Source organism: Strigops habroptila, chromosome 2 (genome assembly GCF_004027225.2).
Source record: "Strigops habroptila isolate Jane chromosome 2, bStrHab1.2.pri, whole genome shotgun sequence".
NCBI lineage: Eukaryota > Metazoa > Chordata > Aves > Psittaciformes > Psittacidae > Strigops > Strigops habroptila.
Genome location: NC_044278.2, coordinates 6,319,310 through 6,340,670, shown reverse-complemented (window position 1 = coordinate 6,340,670; position 21,361 = coordinate 6,319,310). Strand labels below are relative to the sequence as shown.

Here is a 21,361-nt window from a genome sequence, read left to right as displayed (position 1 = left end):
CGTTCAGCAATGTCCAAGGCCAGCTGGATGGCTTTCACCTCTGCAAACTGACTCGATTCACCCTCTCCTTCAGCAGGTTCTGCACCTTGTTGCAGGGGACTCCATACAGCTGCATTCCACCTCTGATGCTCTCCCACACCACGGCAGGACCCGTCAGTAAACAAGGCATATTGGCTTCTCACTTTCTGACAGTTCATTACATGGTGGGGCCTCTTCAGCACGCATCACCTCCTCCTCCGGTGACATTCCAAAAACTTTGCTCTCTGGCCAGTCCATGATGACTTCTAGAATTCCTGGATGACTGGGATTTCCTGTTTGAGCTCATTGCGTAATTAGTGCAGCCCACTTACTCCATGTTGTTTCATTCTTTACTCCATGGACCAATCCCTATAAAGTAGCTGAATTCATCCAGTCCATGATGTCAGGCTCCATCTAAGGCAGCTGAGTGGTTCTGCCCCTCAGCTTGGGCAAAACAGGAGGCTTGGAGTCTATAGGGGTCTTGGTGATCACACATGGCTTGGAGACCACTGAAGGCTTGGGCACCACAGGAGGCTTGGTGTCCTTAAGTGGCTTGGAGACCACTGGAGTCCTGGGCACCACAGGAGGCTTGGGCACCACGGGAGCCTTGATGCCCATAAGCGGCTTGCAGACCTGGACACCACACGAGGCTTGGTGTCTTTAAGTGGCTTGGAGAGCACTGGAGGCCTGGGCATCACAAGAGACTTGGTGTCCATAAGTGGCTTCAAGACCACTGGAGTCTTGAGTAGTGCAGGAAACTTGGTGTCCATGAGTGGCTTGGGCACCACAGGAGGACTGAGCACCACAGGAGGCCTGGGCAGCACAGAGGACATGGGGAACAGAGGAGGCTTAGTGAATATAGGAGGCCTGGGCACCACAGGTGACTTGGGCACTACAGGAGGCTTCGGTACGAAAGGTGACTTGGGCACCAAAGGTGACTTTGAAACCACAGGACGCTTTGGCAGCAAAGGCGACTTTGGCACCAGAGGAGGCTTTGGCACCAAAGGTGGCTTGGGCATCAAGGGTGACTTTGGCAACACAGGAAGCTTTGGGAACAAAGATGACTTAGGCACCAGAGGATGCCTGGGTACCAATGGTGGCTTTGGTATCAAAGGTGGCTTGGGCACCACAGGAAGGAGAAGAGGCAGGAAGGTGGGGACTTTGGCCCGTGGTTGTTGCTCTTGAAGCTGGGGCTTCATTAGCGAGTAGCCTTCCACTGCCAGCTCCAGCCCCACATACGGCAGCATGGTCACCATTGCCTGCAGGGAGACATGGAATAACTGGGTTGGAAAAGAGCTTTAAGATCATCAAGTCCAACCCTTACCCAGCACTGCCAAGGCCACCACTACCCCATGTCACCGAGGGCCTCGTCTACGTGGGTTTTGAACCCCTCCAGGGACAGTGATTCCACCTCTTCCCTGGGCAGCCTGTTCCAGTGCTTGACCACCCTTTGGGGAAGAAATTGTTCCTAACATCCAGTCTAAACCTCCCCTGGGGCAGCTTGAGGCCGTTTCCGCTTGTCCCATCCCTTGTTCCTTGGGAGCAGAGACCAGCCCACTCCAGGCTCCATCCTCCTGTCAGGCAGTGGGAGAGAGCGAGAAGGTCCCCCCTGAGCCTTCTCTTCTCCAGACTAAACCCCCCCCAGGTCCCTCAGCCGTTCCTCATCACACTTGTGCTCCAGGCCCTGCACCAGCTCCGTTGCCCTTCTCTGGCCCTGCTCTAGCACCTCAATGTCTCTCTTGTAGTGAGGGGCCCAGAACTGACAGAGGATTCGAGGTGCAGCCTCGCCAGTGCCCAGTACATGGGGACAGTCCCTGCCCTGGTCCTGCTGCCACACTGGTGCTGATACAGGCCAGGATGCTGGTGGCTTCTCGGCTGCCTGAGCACGAGCTGCTCACGCTCAAGTGGGGAGTGGGGGCTCAGAGCCCCCCCAACCCCACCTCTGTGTAGATGAGCTCAAAGGCACCGGTGGAGCAGCCGGGGTTCTCCCTGTGGTCCAGGACCATGCGCAGTGTGTCGCACAGGACGGCGGCGCAGAGCCGTTGGGTCACCGCCGAGCAGGGCTCCAAGCTGGGACCGGCGTTGATCTCCAGCAGCCAGGGCTGGCAATCCTCCCTGAACATGAAGTCAGCTCCATAGAGCTCGAAGCTGCCCTTGCGGCCCTCCACCAGCTCCTGGGCGCCACGCAGGGCAGCCACCACTGCCTCCCTCATGCCGGGCATGATCAACTTCTCCCAGGCCTCCGTGTGCCCCGCTCGCTGCAGGTACAGCTGGAACTGCTGGCTGGACCAGATCAGGTCACGGGGCAGTTTGGAGTGCCGGCCCCCAGACAGCCTCCAACCGCTTCTGGACGGTGACATTGCAGAGGTGCCGCGAGCTGGCGTGGGGAGAGCAGGGACGGGTCAGCGGGGTGCCGGGTGTGCGGCGCCAGGGCGGGGGGCACTCACCGGTGCAGGGAGAAGGGCCGGGAGCAGAAGCGCACGTAGCTGTCCCGGTAGAACCAGATGGTGAGCGGGTTCCAGTCGGTCACCAGGAACCATTGCCGCAGGACGAACTTGTTGCCCAAGATGAGAAGCGGCTGCTCCACGTACTTCTCCACCACCCATTGTCCCGGCTGCAGCGAGGGCGCCGTGCATTTCCCCGCCAGCTCCAGCACCTCCTCCAGCCATGCCGAGCAGGTGATGCCTGCGAGGGGGGGCACACAGTGCCGGTGAGACCCCTCCTCGCCGGGGAGCCTGTGCCCAAACCCCCTTTTCCCCTTGGCTTCACCTCTACCGCGGGATTCTGCTCCGGGCTTCAGAATCCAGAGATTGCGGACGCCCTCCATGCGGAGCTGGGGCAGCCGCGCCTGCAGCTGCTGCAGCAGGGCCCTGCACTTCTCCCGCTGCAGGACGCTGGGTGCCAGCCTGGCCTGCTCGCTGCAGGGTGGTGACACAGGGGGCTCAGCACCAGCACTGCCATGCTGTGTGCCCCCCCCAACCCATCCCACCCCGCGTGCACTGAACCACGCGGTAGTACTCCTGCAGCAAGCAGTCCCAGTCAGCGTCGGAGATGGGGAGCATCGGGGAGGCGCGGTCGATGTCCCTGTGCTCCAGCCTGTCCAGCTGCATCCTGCAGATCTGCAGCGCGGCCTCCAGCAGCTCGGAGGGCGATGGAGGTGCTGGACCTGCTGCGGGTGGCGTGGGCTGAGGGGCATGGCTGCTGCCGACCCGGGGGATGTGTGGCTTTGGGTGCGTCGGGGTCCCAAGCCACAGCCCCGAGCAGAGGTGCAGCCCACAGCCGTGGCCCTGAGCCTCAGCTCCTCACCATCCCCACCAGGCCCATCTCCACACACTCACCTGCCCCCTTGCCAAGTATCTCCATCACCCCTGGCATGTCCCCAGCCTTCTCCACAGCCAGTTTGAGCAGGCTGCGAGCCGCCGTCAGGTGGAAATTCTCTGCAAAGGATTCGAATCGTCCTCACCCCGTCCTGCCCAGGACACGGGGGAACGTGGGACGTGGCGGGGGGGCAGAAGGGCAACAGCCCCAGCTCACCGATGAAGGTTTGGCGCTCGTCCTTAGCCCCCAGCCGGTAGCACCGTGGGAAGAAGGTGCTGGGATCGGCTCGGTGGAACCCGGGCTGGTTTTGCAGGTTGACGCACAGCCCCGCCTGTGTGCATGGACAAGGGCGGCAGTCGGTGCTGGACCCACCGCCGCCCCTGTTCGTCCCCAGCACCGCGTCCCCGGCGTCTCCAGGCTCTCACCTTGGTGGTGAAGGCTCCGACGCCGGTGAAGTGGTTCACCACCTGGTGGTCCTGCAGCAGCCGACGGTCGACCGCGTCGCAGTGGCTGTTCCAGATAAAGGTCGCCATCTGGTCCCGCACCATGGAGGACTGTGGGAGGGACAGAGGGACCTGGAGTGAGCTGTTGAGTCCCCATCACGCCCTCACCGCCGGGCCCAAGCTGTGCCCTGCCGAGTCCAGCCCTGGCCCTCTCCACTGACCATGATGTCATGGATGCCATTGGGGTCCTCGTCATCCCACTGGTCCTTCTCCTCCTCCTCCTCAGGAGGCTCCGGGATCTCTACTGCAGGCTGAGACCAGCAGGATGTCGACCCTGGCTGTGGATGCAGCACTGCCTGCCACTGCTCATCACCACTGTCCTCCTTATCTTCTTCATCCTCCTCATCCAGCAGCTTCTGGGTGTCCTGCTGCTGTGCAGAGCAGGTGCCCACCCTGATGGTGGAGAACTTCTTCTCCACCCAGCCCCATGCCCGCAGCAGGTTGCGGATGATGGGGTAGGGGCCCTGCACCGAGAAGATCTTCTTCTCCTGGGGAGGGACGCGAACACTCAGCCATAAATGCAATAAACACACATCCATAGCATGTTGGGAGCGGTGGGGGAGTGTGTGATCAGGCCCCACCTTGATGGCCTCCTCCACCTGCTGCCTGGCTCTCTTCAGCAGCTCCATGCTGACTGAGCGCTGCTGCTTGGTGCTGGCAGGAGCTGCCAAGGACAAGCCAGGCTGAGCCGCTGGCCCCGTGTCCCCAGCCCCACGCAGGGGGGGACAGCAGGGCAAGGGGTGAAGGCACCCACCTTTCTGCTCCAAATTCTGCCCAGCACAATACGCACCACGTGAGAGCTTTCTGCTGGAGTCCCGGCTTCCGTACCCACCCCAGGGGTGCCTCACGGGGCCCGAAGACCCCACTCAGCCCCCCAACACCACCAGTAATGTCGCCTGCTCTTGCGCTTGTTTGCCAAAGAGAGGTTGACTCCTTCCAGCAATAGCCTGAGGGCGAGGGGGCTGCTGCCCCACCTCAGCGTGCTCTGGGGATCCCAAACCCAGCACTTCCCCAGCAAAGGGGGCACAGGCACCCCAGAGTGTCCTCCCACCTGGTCCCCAATGGGGGCTTGGGCACAATGGCACTGCTGTCCCATAGGTGGGACTGGGGGGCTCTGGCCGTTAGAACCACACTGGCCTGCAGCCCCGCACCCCGTTCCCAAAATCCCACCAGGAGGGATCCGCCTCCTCCTGTTCCAGAGCCTCACGTTCTTAAGGAATTCCTCTGCCACAATGCGGGCCCTGCCGTTGACAGACAACTTCGTCTCGCTGATCTCCTTGTCGATCTCCTCCATGGAGTGGATGACAAAGTCCACCAGCTTGTGCTTGTTACAGCTGAACCCAGGACAGTATCCACCCCTTACTCCATACCATTCACGTCATGCTCAGATCCCATATTTTAAAACGTACCATCGCTTTTTGTCTCATACATATATATATAGACACATACACACACACACACACTCAAGAAGAGAGATATATCATGCCTTCGAGTCCTTTGACCAATCCTTATAAAGTTGCTGAATTCATTCAGTCTATGATGTCGGGCTCCATCTCTTATAACAGTCTCTCAGGGCAGGAGGGACGGTGTGTACTGTTGGATTATCGCCTGGTGATGACACCGCCGAACTCGTCTGGTCACTGCTGAGCTCCTCCGATTTCATCAAAGTTCATTCTTTGTTGGGGTGATGATGGGAGGGAAGTCAGGGGCAGTCGATGGTGACCTGAGGACAGTTCTGCTGCTGCTGCCAGCTTGTTCCATGACGCAGTTGTCCACTTATGATTGTGACAGCACATATCTTCTTTTCAAAAGCCAGAGTAGTGGAGATGGGCATCTTGCTGATGGGCTATAAACGAGTTCTATAGCAGGCAACAGCATATAATTGAGTTCATTGGCTGTTTTCCCCCAAAATCAAATCCCCTTGAGGTACACATCAGACTTCCCCATCTTCCCGCATTACCCACCAAGTACCTCTGGGTCCCAGAGCAAAAGCAATCCCATGAGTGGGTTTGCCTTTACCTGAAGCAGGAATAACCCAGACTGCTTTCCCAAGCAGACTCGTTATGTGCACCACAGGAACTTTATCCCCCTCTACGATAGGTGAAAGTTCTGATTGGGCTGGGCCAGCCCTGTTGGCAGATCCCCTGGTGTTGACCAACCAGGTGGCTTTTGGTCAATGTGTGTTTGAAAGTCCCACCACCCATTGCTCTCAGTGTAGTTTTTAACAGCCCATTGTACCATTCGATTTTCCCAGAGGCTGGTGCGTGACAGGGGATGTGCAATTAATGTGGCCCACTTACTCCATGTAGCATCGGTTGCACCATGCGTAGAGGAGACCCTGCCTTTGAACATCCAGCGCAATGTCATGATCAATGTGTCTATTGTATTACAAGTCATTACCATGAAGTACAGCGAATCAAGAACCTTAGCCCAGGCCCCCCAGCTGATAAACACTATAACAGCAAACACTGGATGCAAGTAAATTACAACATTCTGAAACTCTGAGATCAAGCGCAACAACTCTGAGAGCAAATAAATCAACATTGTGACGAGTGTCTATTAATCCGAAACCTTGAATGCTTATCACAAATACCCTTAGACACACTCTAGTCAGATCTGTCTTTATCTCATCTCTTCGAGCCCCACTTTGGGCGTCAAAACAACTGTCATGGTTTAAGCCCAGCCGGTAACTCAGAACCACACAGCCGCTCGCTCCTCCCACTTCTGGAGGGATAGGGAGGAGAATCAAAAGGATGTAAACCCCACAGGTTGAGATAAGAGCAGCCCAGTAACTAAGGTATAATACAGAGCAACTACTGCTACCACCAATAACAATAATGATAAGGGAAATAACAAGGGGCGAGAATACAATTGCTCAGCACCCGCCGACCAATACCCACCCCAACCCGATCAGCGATCTAGGACTTCCAGGTAACTTCCCCCTTTTTATATACTGGGCATGACATGCTGTGGTATGGAATACCCCTTTGGCTAGTTTGGGTCAGGTGTCCTGTGTCTGCTTCCTCCTGACTTCCCCTCCTCACTGGCAGAGCATGAGACTGAGAAAGTCCTAGATCAGAGTAAACATTACTGAGCAACAACTAAAAACATTGGTGTGTTATCAGTATTGTTACCAAGCTAAAGCCAAAACCAGAGCACTGCACCAGCTACTAAGAAGGAGATAAATGACTCTTACAAGCTGAACCCAGGACAACTATGTATTGCTATACGTATTTAATATTTAGGTTGTTGTTGGCTCAGAGCACCTGGCAAAATAATGGCATGTGTTTGAAACAAAACAAAAAAACCAAAGTTATCAGGTATAAAATATCATTCAATAGGGAAAACGCCATATATTTAAATACTGGTGGTAAGATTTTTAAAGAAACTGGAATACAGTTTCTTTAAACTGATCAAAACAAATCTGAACCGAAGAATGAGTCCATTGATCTTTGTAATTTATTTTGCTGTTCTTTCCATCTTCAGCTTCGTTTTCCTATCAATTGCTTTGTCAGTCAAACACAACGAATCATTTTGGGTGGCACAGATTAGAAAGTTGTTCACCTAGAAGAAAGGGTGGCATCCTATGGAACACACATAGGATTTCCAGGAACGGTTCCACTAAATGCATTTAAGCCATTCCTCATGTTTTCACTCTTTTTAGTTAATTTTCAGCCCAAGTATTTACAAGGCAACATAATTTCAAAGTTTAATAAATTGTCCCTGCTTATTGCAGAGGGGCTGGACTAGATGGCCTTTAAAGGTCCCTTCCCACCCAAACTATTCTGTGATTCTATGGAATTAACATAGAATTAAGTTTCTTGCTAGAACTCTCTTTGAAGTACTACAGTTGCGAAGAACAATACACCATCTGAATTGAGACAAGATACACAGCTGAAAGCAGTTTCCAGCCTCAGGAAAAGCACATTACACAGTGAAATGTAAGAAATACTTAGAATACAACAAGTAATAAAAAATTCCTTTTCACTTTAGCGTGTATCCAGCTGCTGTCTCCATATAAATGCCTCTGGATACCCAATGTAACTGAGGCAAATGGAATGAAGTTTTGCCTGAGAAGACAGACTGAGCTTTTCTGGTAAGAATCTCTGAAATAATGGACAGCAACAGCTTATCTTCAGGTAGTTAAAGCAACAGAGAAATCTTTGATTGGTTCTAAAGTTTGAGTTTTGACTTCTCTAACGTGAATATGCTGGGGACAAGCAAAGGCAAGGATCTGTTCCTAGAAGAGACTGGTTGTCAAGGCCCTCGGAGTGCATCATGCTGTACAGCAGGGTAAGCAGAATAAGGCTAGGGACTAACTCCTTCTTGGTACCTACAAGTGGGAACTAAGGGGAGCCAAGGATCACAGACTATGATACGTATGTCAAAACAAATACGGTTACATTTAGGCACTCACTCCAATGCCCTACTGATTTAGCAAAAACTTCTGCAGCTCCAAGAACCTCATGGAGTATAGCAGCACAGGAAATTACTATTTCCAAATTCATCTGAATGGTTTAAAATTTCTAGGCAAACCAAACACTTCCAGACCTGACCTCTGAGAAACTGTAAGTACACATAGGGCCGATGAGAGCAGAGGGAATATTTTAATGACTGAGTTTCCCCAGAAAGATCAAAACCCAAAAAGTGTGCGTATGAATGAGTTTAAAGATATGTCCACAAAATATACACTTACATTTTGTTGTTTTCAACACTATAATTTACAGTTAAAGCTACTAACTCTGCTTAGTGGGATAGAAATTATACAGCATAGAGTCCTCAATTCCACTGAAATCAAGGACATCTTTACATTTGGTTTATTAGTGGCCAGAATTTTACTCACAGGGCTTCTATGGAGGAATTCCCAGCATGCACTGTAGTGCATCCAAGTCAGGCAGCTACATCTTCCCAGTTCTTTGCCTCTCATTTCTTACATTATCACTGATATTTCCACTAAAGGTTTCCTGGAATCAAAGTTTCCTCTAATAACATGATCTTCCTTCAGTATGAAACACACCTAAATAAGATGACATATTTAGATGGTAGGTAAATCCTTAATGCCAACACAAACAGCTTCAAAGAAGAGAAAATGATGTTCTATTCTTCAAAGGAGAGGAAAATACCAACTGATAAAATGGTCAAACAGGGCTTGATCACAATTTATTTCTGACCTTTTAATGTCTTCTGTTCTCAATGATTTTCTGTCATTTCTGCCTAACTTGGACCCAAGCCCTGTCCTAAAGGTGTTTAGCTTCATGTTGCTGCTTAGCTTTCAACCTCCATTTTCAGGATTGAAAAATAAGTAACCAGTTGTCGCTGAGATATCTGAGGATTTATTAGCTGCACCCATCTACCGAGCTGGAAAAAGGCCTACGCTTCAAACTCTCTTGTACTTGTTCTGCATGACAGATAGTTTTATAATATAACTTGGTTATGGCCTACTGCTGTCAGTGTCATCACCTAAGACCACGATGATTACCTGTTAGACTAGGCAGCAATTATTTTCATTTTAAACTTATCACTTCTGTCTCCAAGTGAAACAGAATAGACTCATCTACGAGTCCACTAAATATAAAAAAACACAGACCTCTAGGTTATTACATTGCTTTTTAGGTGTGACTGATTGTTATCCAAAGAAACATTGCATTTATATGTGCTTATCTAATACAAACAAAACACTGGTAGCATATGGAAAATTCCTCCACTGGTGTTTACACTGCCGTGTGTTTTATCATGCATCACCTTGCTTTTTATTTTTGCATATAGCATCTGAGTGGCTGACAAAGCACAGATGTTGCAGGAAGGTAAAAAGAATTATTTGAAACACAATCCTGCATTTTGCTTTAAAACAGGCATTTATGGGGAAGTATTAAACACTGCTGACAAAAATGACTCTTTGGAAGACAGACAGACACTAGCCCATACAGGTTCATGTGTACAATGATTAAATCAAGATAACAACAAAACGCTTAAACTATATGCTTACAGTTTAGAAAAAGGAAAAAAAGAGCCACACGTCCATCAAGTGTGTTGTTTATCCAAAGCAGTTATTGCCCTTGAGTTACATTTCTAGACCTTATTGAAGAACAAGAGATACATTGTTAACGTTCGGATCAATAAACAATTATTGTTTTTTGTGAGATGCTGAAAGACGATTTAGAGACTTTACAGGTAAGAGGCATAATTTACCAGCGGCTGTCAAACAACTGCAACACATTCTTTCTCTGCACCCCCCTCCCCTTGCTGTTTGTGCAGGCTTCAGCAAAGACCACATCTGGTATTCACCAGTTCAATGCCCCATGGTGCAACACAGGCTCAGCATGGGATCAGCAGGCTCCCTCAGTTCCTTTCAGTGTCAAGTGTGGCTCTGGCACACTTCAATGCTACTTACCGAGGCTTCCCAGCAACTACTTTCACCTGAACTCTGCTTCATCAACTTGTAATGATTTTAGCTTTAAATAAAATAAGGAGATCAACCAACAAGTTTGCATCCTTGCAAACACATAAATAATGCTGAATAGTAAAGAGCTTTTTCTAAACTAAAACCAAAACAACCCTTCCACTTTCTTTGGAAGTCAAGTAATTAACAGCGCCAGCCACAAGCATTTTACACATAATGAATGGCCTGAAGTCCCACACACTGTGTCTGTTTCCCTTATGCACACCCACAAGCTCCAGTTTTTACACTTGCCCACTTAAAATGATGTTTGTATGAAAAACTCCTGGAGCGAGAAATTTTAGCCTTTTCTAATAATAAGGTTATCAATCAGTTGGGTTTACTAACAGCGATATAGTGTCATCCTGTTTCTTTCTCCCTATTTCCTCGCTTGCTCAAAGAATCTTTCTTCTAAAAACTATCCCTTCCCTCTGCCTTGTTACTGCCTTCACAAGGCTTAGTTTGATCAATTGCATCATGAATGAAGCTTAGATCCATGAGCGTGGTAGGATCTATAAAACAGATCATAAATTGTTTCTGAAAAAGCTTAGTAATGATAGTTTGCTAACACCTGCTATTACTAAATACTCTCTTCTGATTTTTAGAACCACAAGACCAACTAAATCCCAGAAAACCTTAGTAACAACGTGTCACCAAAATCAGTTATTGTGAAGCAAGTAGAACAGGAGCCTAATTGATGTTCTCTGTGGGTCACTAGTGTTATTAAAATAGCAGCTAGTGTCCTGACACCAGATTCTGCTTCGGCTTGATACATATCTATGGTTGTACTCTGGTGCCCCAGGGCCATTTCATGGGAACAAATCAGTGCCTTGTCAACATGCATCAACTTTCACTCAAAACACTGATTTCAAAGTGCTATACAAATATCGAAACTCCAGTTAATGTTGTTATGGTTTGTGCATAAAGGAACAGTCAGAAACTCATTTTTAGCTATTGAAAATGACTTTGCAAAGAAAGACTTTGAAGAAGACCCAAGGAACCCTAGCTAATCCACCCCTAACCTCTGAACATGGAGTTGACAACAGCTTCATGCTAGCTAAGAGTTATTCACCTTGCACCAGTCTAAATACGGTAATGCATTATGTCTTGTAGCCCATCTTGTGACATTAAATACATTTCTTATGTGTTGTATATGTTTATGTAACCTTGTGCTCTTCTCTCCTCAGTTTGTTTCATGGGCAGCGAAGTGTGAATCTACCAGATGATCTGTCATATCAATACTCACTACCCTTCCACAGAAATCTACGTGAAACAGTAAAAAGCAGCACACTCTTTACTATACACGCAATAAACTTGTGGTAGGAATTATCTCACCTTAATAAATAAATAAGGAACAAGACATCAATAGAATTTCCCACCATACATAGTTTTAAAGTATCACTGGGTTAACTTGGGTTAACCATCTCTTTATCACTGTCCCCCAACAATCAATTAGATTGATTTAAAAAAAAAACCAAACAACAAAGCAACCCAACAAAAAACCAAACCCCAAAAAAGAAATCAAAGAGTTAATTTTACAGTGGGATTTTAGAACACTTCTTTGGATCATTTCAAAGGTTCTGAACAAAATAATGAGAATTCAATACACAATTCCTCAAATGGCCCGTGAGGGTTCCTCATGCAGTCACTTAATGTGACAAGTGAGGTTTTAAGAAAAAAACTAAAAATATTTTTAGATTTGATAAGAAATCTCAAGCGTTACTAATGCTACACCAGAGAGTTCTGGCTGAGCAGGCTATGGCCATTATCACATTACTGTAGATATGAAATAATACTGATGATGCATAGACTGTGAGAACTGACTCAACCTTACTCCTTCGGTAAGCCACACATCAGACAGGGATCAATATCTCTAGAAAAACCTGAAGAAGTTAGGTGTTCCCCAGGGCCAGGATGATGTGCTGACCATGAGATGTTCCTTCTGCTATCCGCTGGTTGTTCCAGGGGAACAACTGTATTCCTCTCTTTATTTTCTCCACTCCCCAAGGTGGCTTTGGCAAAAAACCAAAGAACAGGGCCACCTCACCTCAGGTATTTCTACTAACTTGGCAATACTAATTCAGCTCTAGGGAGAGCGGTCCTCCTTGGTGCAGCTGCATGCTCCACGTCCCTTACTTAACATAAATCTTTATTGCTTGTGCCCTCCCCCTCATTTTTCCCCACCCCCCTGCCCCTTAGTTTCTCCTTTTCTGTCATGGAGCTTTTTTCCATGTGGATTTGAGAGCTGAAGGATGGGTGAGGGTTGTCCCAGGAATACTAGTTGATTGCTAGCTGTGCTCTTTATGAATTGGTACAACAATTGTTTTGGGTTGTGTACACACTACACAATATAGTGCATCTCTCTTTGCTAAGCGATGTTGCACATCCAGACATCTCAGATGACCTCACCACTGAACACCTTCTGTGACTGCACATCTCTGAAGGAACTGAAGGTTGGTAGGTTCTCCATGCTTGCGTGACAGGGTCACTGCACCCCTGGAAGCATCTTAGACACCTGATAGGAGTGATCAGAGAAAGCAGCTGCACAGGCACTGCAGGCAGGGGCCATCAGACCTGCGCAGTATAGACTGGCCTGTGAGCACATTGTGCGGTGGCTGCACGGCCTGGATGTTCAGGGACTGCAGCTGGCTGAGGACATTAGTGCTAGCACCTCACGGTGCAATGGCTCATTCCCCACTCTCATCAGTTTTCTGCTTCGACTCTCGGTTCAACAACTATTCTTCTCTGATGGTTTGTTTTCTTGCCAGTGCCTTCACTCTCTCTAGAGTACAGATGTTGCTGCACCTAACTGTTGCACATCCCTCCCCTCTTACACCAAGCTTCTGCAGGGATGTCTTTCCCTAAGAATGCACTACAAAAGAAGGAATCAAAGAGCAGCTGTTGATATTTATTCCTTTCCACTTCAGTTTGCACTGACTGACTCATCAGCTTTCCAACCCACCCCTCTTCCACCTCAGTGGAGAACTAGAGGTGTTTTGGGAATATCCTTTTAGTGGATTCAAATACCAGGAAAAAGGATAAAACAAACCTTCCCTCTGAAGTCTTGAAAAGACAAACAATCTCAGTAGTGAAGTTACCATATACAACTACTCAAATAAACTCAGGGCAGTACTACAGAATCAAGCGAAAGAAAAATACAAAGTTTAAGACACAGAGAACTACACAGTATTATTCAAGTCAGTATGTTTGTTCTTCATAATTTCCCTGAGTTTTAATTTGTTAAGACAGTTTTTGTGTTTCTTTAGAAATGCAGAAGATCTTTGCACTTTGTCATCGCATCTTCCCTACTGAAATTTGATATGTTACTATTGAATTCCAAGATGCTTTTTGAAGCATGAAAATAACACAAATCAGCAAATTATCAGAGAAGCAGATTCAGCTCCATAAGGTATCACATAGGATCTATTTTTCAACATTCACAGAGAAATTGTTTCCAAACTATATGGAAGTCTCAGGCTTGCAACGTCTCCTGTAAGTATCTATATCAGTAGGTCTCATACATCGCACTTCTTACCTTTTCTTAGTATTGACACTCTAACAGTATTGGCAGCATGGACTGCAAGGAGGTGGCTTGTATTTGAAAGAGGATTCTCTTTTGGCACATACCCTATCCATCTAATAAACCTGCATCATTATTTTTACATTTCTGTAGTTGTGACATGCAATTTCACTTATTTTGGAAAAATCACTTGATATGCTTATATTTCCATGAACTCATCAGGCAATAGGACATTTGTCTGAGAACTGGAAGTCCTGGTATTCACACCCTACATTTTCCATCCATTTGCACTTGTCCATATTATTGGAATAATTCGGAAAAGAACCAAATTGAAAGACAGCATTTAGCCTGGGGAAGATCAAAGACTACCTTTTCAGATTTTGGTGTATATTTCACATATGTGAAATATGTGTGCCCCAGAATAGGTTTGAAGTGTATTTCTGCTCCTATCAGGTAATCCTTTAAAACTTTAACAGCAAGACTTACTGCTGTGACTGCTGTCAAATATTTGGTTCTCTGTCAGCTAAGCAGAGCAAGTCATGTTTCCTTGCTTCACAACGCTCTGTACCACTTTTACTCCAGTTAATTTCTTTTCTACTTGTCAATACGATAAGTGGGACAAGAGTGAATGAATGAGGGTGCGTGTCTGACTTTTTGCACTGGATAATTCAGAGCATTCTTAAACATTTTAGGTACATCAAGTACAACTTGACACACCATAACATTGTGTGCTTGACAAAAGAGAAATCAGCAACTCAAAGATGTTGCACGAGTGTAAAAAATATCTATGACTTCTAAATGGTAAACTTTGAAAATTCGTATGAATGATTTCTGGAAGCATATTCTCCATCCTTTCCTTTTCCTTTTTTCCCTTTTAAACAAGCTTAGGAAAGCATGACTGGTTTATTATACTTTCTTCACCGCAGGCATAGCTGAAGATAACGTTTCCTCCTGTCTAAACAGAATTCCTTTGGCACCAACCTATTTCCATTTCTACAAAAAACAACTATTTCAAAGTCAGACTTTGAATTTAGGATTTTTTGGTTGCTATGCTATCTCATCTAATATTAAACTCTTGAACTGTTGAAAAAATAATCAAAAGATGGGTTTTGTGTGTTGCTTTAACATGCAACATTTACTGCAAGTGTTAATTAAATAACTTTTTTCTGACTTTGGAACTCTCTTCAGGCTCCTTTTGCCCCTGATGTGTAACCAGTAGAGAATGCTGGAGAGAGAGTAAAATGCCAGCTCTGTTGAAATCACTGCCAAAACTTCCATTAGCTTTATCAAGGACATGATACAAGATTATTTCAAATAGCTGTCCCAGGTGCCCTCCTCCCACTTACAAGCATGCGTAAGGGCATGAACTGTCCTGAAAAAACCCAACCCAAGCACTCTTTCAAATGAGAGCAGGTATATAAATTTCTATTGAACGATCCAACAAACACTATTTTGGAAGCTTTGGTTTACTACTTGTCCTTTTCATCATTGTTTCTCTGACTTCTTTCATCATAACAACACTCGTAACAAAAACCTGACACCATTACAGCTGTTAAGAGCTTTGTGACATTTCTTTGTCTTTACTGGACTGAGTGGGGAAAGCTTCAAGGACATTTTCAAGATAAACCTGATCTTCCCCTACTTGTCATTAGCAGAGATGATAATATGTTGTGATGGCAAAGTGTCTGTGGTAACATAATGCACATGCCCTCTAGATATGTCTTGACAGTATGACATCACAAACATACACCTACAATGAAATACATATTATTAAATTTATGTAAAACCCAATTCTACTGTCTATTCACATCAATGCCACAAATTTGAACAATGTCAGTAGAGGCAGGATTCCTAACAGAAGTACTTATAATTACTTGTAACACGTGAGGGTTGTTCTTCTGTATACTGTTTTGAAAGGAAGAATAAATTTCATTGACCTTGTGCAAACATCTACTATTTATAATGCCTATATTTTATGAGACGATAATTTTTGCTGATTCTGAAAATTCTGCCTTTCCGTTCATGGTCGTTTCTATTATAGATGCATAACTGTGCATTCATTAGTAGAACTCCTACTTTTATTTCATGGAGCATGGAGCTGACCTTCAGCTTAAAGAAGTAGTGCATTTTTCCCTGTGAACTAAGATTAGGTAAAAAGATAAGCAAAAAGCATCAAAATGTCTATCAATGTAGTGAGCAAACTATGGAAATAAGATTTAAGTTCCCAAGGTTTGAGGTGCAATGAGAACAGGCCTAAATTGATATAAGGCTTCCAAAGAAATAAGAACTGTTGCTAGAAAAAGTATTTTTCACTTTAAGAGCATAAATAGGAATTGAGACAAATGCTTTGCCATTTTCTTACAAACTGATGGTAAACTCCCAGACTGGGTTGTTTTCAGTTACACGGTGGCCAAAGTTTTCTGAATGGCAGAAATCTAAATCAAGTGACAGTATGTCCTATGATGACCAATACAAATGTAATGACAGCCTATGCCACAAGTAAGATGCCTAAAATATTTCATACAGATGAATAAAAAGTTCACTTTTCCCAGCTCTTCATCTGGAACTTCTTTAAAGGAAAATGCAAGAACAAGGGATGTGATTGACCTTGACTTAGGGTAGGCATTTAAAATAAATCAGACTAATCACAGTCTGCTGCTCTCTAGCATCCAAATAGGCAATCAAGACAAATAGCTAACAGAATTAAGTGATATATTTCAAGCAACTTAGAAGAAAGTAATTTCACTGAGCCTTGGGAGTACAGCCTTTTCGACTCAGTAGTTGTATCAGTCACAGTCTGGGAGGACATTCAGACATCTTCCTAAACTTCTTCTACCTGGATACTCAAGCCTCTCCCATAAAATATTGCTGTACTGCAAAAAAATTTAAAACATTGAGATCAATATATGACTTTGGTTTAGTGCTTCCTAACAGAATGCAGGCAAAGTGTGCTGAGTGATAAATCAAATCTCTGCCGCAAAACACTGAATTGCTCTTTGTCACTGGAAAGTTCACGGCTGATCCTAATTTGAGATTGGTTTTCAACATCTGCAGACAACCACTAGGCAAAACAGTCAGCAGCTACACAGTAGCTCACAGTCTGTAAAGGCTAGGTATATTCTCCCTGATGTATGATTGCTTACCTTCCACAAGGATGGCAGAAAGGCTGGAAGAGTGAGCCCACAGGTGCTCAGTAGCTGGCTAAGATTGAAACTGAATCTCAGCAGGCAAAGATGACGGTTTCGCAGGTGGATGGTAGAGCTCTGGAAACCTTGTAGCAAGACACATGCCCATACGATGGATGCTATGCCACATTTACTCAGTTTATCCTGTATTTTGGCAACAAATTTGGATTTCTCACTGAAACCAAGTTGTCTGGATAGCAATATCTTTATTAGCCACTATTTCCTCCCATATAGTAGTCTAGATCCCACTTCAACAAAAGATAAAAAGGATGTGACCTCTCTTGTTTCATCACGAATTTTGGTAACATTACAACTATGTGTGGGCAGGTTTGTTTATTTGTTATTTATTTAACACCTCTTGGGAAGCTTTAACTGCTGCTGACACTGTAGTTCATCTTCCGAGTTCCACAAACTAATGAATACAGATACTAAAATCTCCCTTACACTCTCCACATGAGAAATAACCGATACGAGAAGGTTAATAGCTCTGAACATTTAATGGCGTAAGGTGTGAAAAATTACCTACAATTCCAGGATGCAAACCAATGGTTGACAGTCAGGCTCTGCTGAATGAGCCAACCTGACCTACACTGAAAACAGGTTTTTTAGACCCTGAGACAAGAACTCCTGTATGAAGAAATGACTACTTTCTGCTTGAAGTACACTTTTATGACCTTGCGCACATTAATGTAAATACAGAACAACACGTATAATTTAAAAACCCTAAATCCCTACCAAAACATGACACTTCACTGTCCATACTTCTTCCTCCAAGGAGACAATGAGAGAACAAACAACATCTGACAGATACTAAGTCACACTGTTTAATGTGTAAAGTCCAGCAATAGAAGAGAACAGCAGTAAAGGTGATGTAAAAACAACCAGGCAGATCTTTCCAGCTTGTTCCCTGAAATGAAGCGAGGAGAGGGAAAGAAACTGCTTGCAGTGAAAAGTTTTGTAAAATCAACTGTTTTCTAGAAAAATAAAGGATAATAATGCATTTTGACCTGCAGTTAACAACGAACAAATGATTAAACAGCTTTAAAATTTTATGCTTTTCTTTAGAGGTCATTCTAACATGAAAGACATTGTGTAACAGCAAAAGGAAAAAACAAAATCAAAACAACCTTTCTGGTCCACTTCCAAAATTGCCTTAAAGAAAACTTCAAAACTAAAACACTTTAAAACTTCTACAAGACCTTCTCTTGCATTTTTGCTTCTCCATATCTGCAGAAGTAAAGTGAAAGCAAGTTCTTGCTTCTCCACAAATGGATTTTCCCCAAAATTACAGCTTCTTAAATACACTTAGTTCTCGGAAGATAGACAAAAGACCAATGACAAATCGGTCTTTGGTTGGAATGATTTTTATACTTCGGCCTCACTTCTAATTTCACGTTCAAGAAAAACCTAACCAATTACAGGCACTGATATTTAAAGTATACACAGTTAGAGTTGCAAAGAAAAGAACTGACAATAGAACAGCGTTCTTCTGAGCAATGCACAAATGTGGAAGCAGAAAAATAATTACTACAGTTCTAAATACACAAAAATCTGGCAAGGTATCCAGCAAGGCTTTGGGGTTTTTTGGCTTGAGTTTGTATTACCGAGGTAGAGGTACTTCCTTATCAATAAGAAATAACATTGCAACCTCCCGACAAAGCTCACTTTTGACTAACATTTGAATTTTTGCCTGAAATTTAGTTTCTGGTCTACCTGTTCCTCAGCAAAGATAAGAATTTCCTATGGAGAACAAACAAACAAAAACCCTGAACTTCAGTTTTTCTGTGTTTTTGTTTGTTTGTTTGTTTCCAGTTGGAGAATGAAATATCCTTACTCCGGAGTGTCTCTGTAGCATACTTGGGGAACAATAACTATCGTGTGTCGTCTTCCTCTCTCATCTGTGTTCTCCCTCAGTGGATAACTCCTCCATTGCACACTGCAAGCACCCGACTTACTGATGTGCAGCTTGCTCCCAGGCACCACTTTCTGGGGCACCCTCCTCATCTCAGCACATTGGGCTGCTCCAAGTGCGGAGCAATTCAGTGTTCTGGCTAAGTCACATCAAATATTCGCTCCTTATGAGATCCTAACTTTTTGCTTTTCAGGGTTTAAGCACTCCTATTCCCTTCTGGACTTGGCAGACTACCTAGAAAATAAATGCTATTGCCTCACATAAGACTGAGCTGACCAGACAAGGAGGCAGGGATCTTTGGACAGAGGTGATTTTTTGCAGGGGAGAGTCCATTAGAGACCAGCCTTCCTTTGCCCTCCCAATCCATACATCTGCTCCCCACGTGTGGCTGCAGAGGGAACAGGATGCTACCCCAAAGGACAAGTAGTTCAACTGGATACACATTTAAGCAGCAGGTGGATGGAAGCAAGAGGATAAGAACGCAAGAGCAATTTGCTTATCTCTCCTTCCTCATGGTCAACAGGAAGAAATGATTTCCAGCAAGAAGAAAGAGCTAAGCTTTGTGTTATCTGTTTTTAGCGGGGTATTTCCCACATGTGAAACTTTGTAATGCTGATGAGACTAGTAAAATGCACTGTTTGCAAAGAGATTCCTTTTCCAGGTAAAATAATCTCATTTTTACTGCTAATTGCAAGAGTCATGGTGAACAGCATGAAATTGCCCATTAATACCCAGTTTTCCTCCCACATGGTTTTTTTTAGTGCTACTGTGCTGCAGTTTTATTAGCATAATTCTTGTAATACTGGACATTAGAGTGTCACAACATTTTAAGCCTATGCCAAACAAATACACAGAAGGCCTGTTGATGCCAAACACAATAAAGCCATTTATTTAGTTCTAAGATACAAATTCAAAAAGATAAAACCAGTATCTAATAAAATAGTCTGCTATTTTTGAAGAGGGGCCCATGTTTATTTTCTGCTGTAGTTATGACAGGTATGAGGTATTTTGCTTTAAATGGTGAATATCTGGAATTAATGGGTCCAGATTCCGCAGCCTTTGGAATATTTAATTGCATTTTTTATTTCAAAGGCAAAAGCATTCCTGTGGCAAAGTGTCAACTATGAGACATGAGCTGAAGAAATGTGTCATGGCAAAGGGACATGGCTGCCAGGGATTACGGCACAGCAATGAGTGTTCTCTTTGACTCAATTGCTTTTATGTTGAAACAAGTTTGCATAAAGCATCCATGAATTCATAACTTGTAAAATTAAAATGCAAAAAAAAAAAAAAAAAAGAAAAAAGGAAGTTGCTTCTTTAGGGGAACAGCCTGTGAATCTTTTCCAGTGGTATATTTCATACTCAGTAGAGTGCTATGAAGTGGCTGAACCTAGCAACTTACAGACAGAAGTTACTCTCTTCTCTATTAAGTTAAAAATAAAAGAGATTGTCTATATAAATCCTGCTCCTCATTATCATGAGGATGGGAATTATTTTTAAAACAAACAGAAAAAAACCTGCATGGGTACCTTACATGTTTATTCAAAATGTAATTTTGGATATTTTATGTAAAATGTCCAAAATGTAATTTTGGATATTTTATGTAAAATGTCCAAAATGTAAAATATCCAAAATGTAATATTTTAATTACATTAAAATCTCAGCGAGTACCACTAAAACTAAAACAAGAATGTTAATAAATTTCAGAGCCAACTGTTTTGGGAGGGTTTTTTTAATCCTTCAGTAGTTGTGGGTAAGATTTAGAAAACATGAATACACATGAAGCGCCTTTGTTAATGACAACGTCCTCATTCATGGAATTAAACAGTGAATCCATGGAAGTACCACCCACATTTGCAGTGATACAACACATGATGAAAGTCTGCGTTTTCGCTTTGATAATATCAACCTTTTCCTGACCATGCAGTGTATCAGAAAGCACAACAGCAAGAAAAGAAAATGAAAGAAATCTGTCATGGTCGTTGTAAGTCATGCCAGAGTAAAATCTGATAGATGTGAGACAGTCTCTTTGCAATGACCCTTCTTTAGACCTACTGCCACCATAACTGATGTAACTGTATTCTGTCCTAAGATAAATGATTGTCACTGATAAGATGGAATAAATAGACAATCAACTACTGGATTGAAATTTCCTCCACTTTTTGTTTTGGTGCTACTGTTTAATCAATGACTGATTGACTGAGTGACTGATTTGAAAGCCGGGTCAGTTTCTGTCTTTGCCTTGGGTTATCTTCCTGACAGTGAGGGCTCAACCATAGCTGGAGGCATCTGAGATCTTCTGACCTGTATTAAGATTTGAGAGTCTTGTATTCCTGATTCTCATAATAATGAGCTAGCTAGGTACAAACAATACTCATTTTCTGTACAGAGAGATACACTCCACCCTCATTATAAAACTATTTTCAAAAGCCAAGGATATTGAATGTTATAACAGTAATGTCAGCTCTC

At 44.6% G+C, this 21,361-nt stretch overlaps 1 protein-coding gene across 1 annotated transcript; it reads right to left on the bottom strand.

Moving 5' to 3' along the window:
* Positions 1 to 506: 506 nt before the first annotated feature.
* LOC115601700 (tubulin monoglycylase TTLL3-like) lies at positions 507 to 4,468 on the bottom strand. The gene is given in 11 exon segments (XM_030472028.1): positions 507 to 1,277; positions 1,959 to 2,348; positions 2,350 to 2,395; positions 2,466 to 2,703; positions 2,788 to 2,936; positions 3,019 to 3,184; positions 3,357 to 3,455; positions 3,553 to 3,667; positions 3,762 to 3,890; positions 4,001 to 4,117; positions 4,232 to 4,468. Coding segments are annotated over 11 exon segments (2,457 nt in total).
* Between the last annotated feature and the right edge of the window lie 16,893 nt (positions 4,469 to 21,361).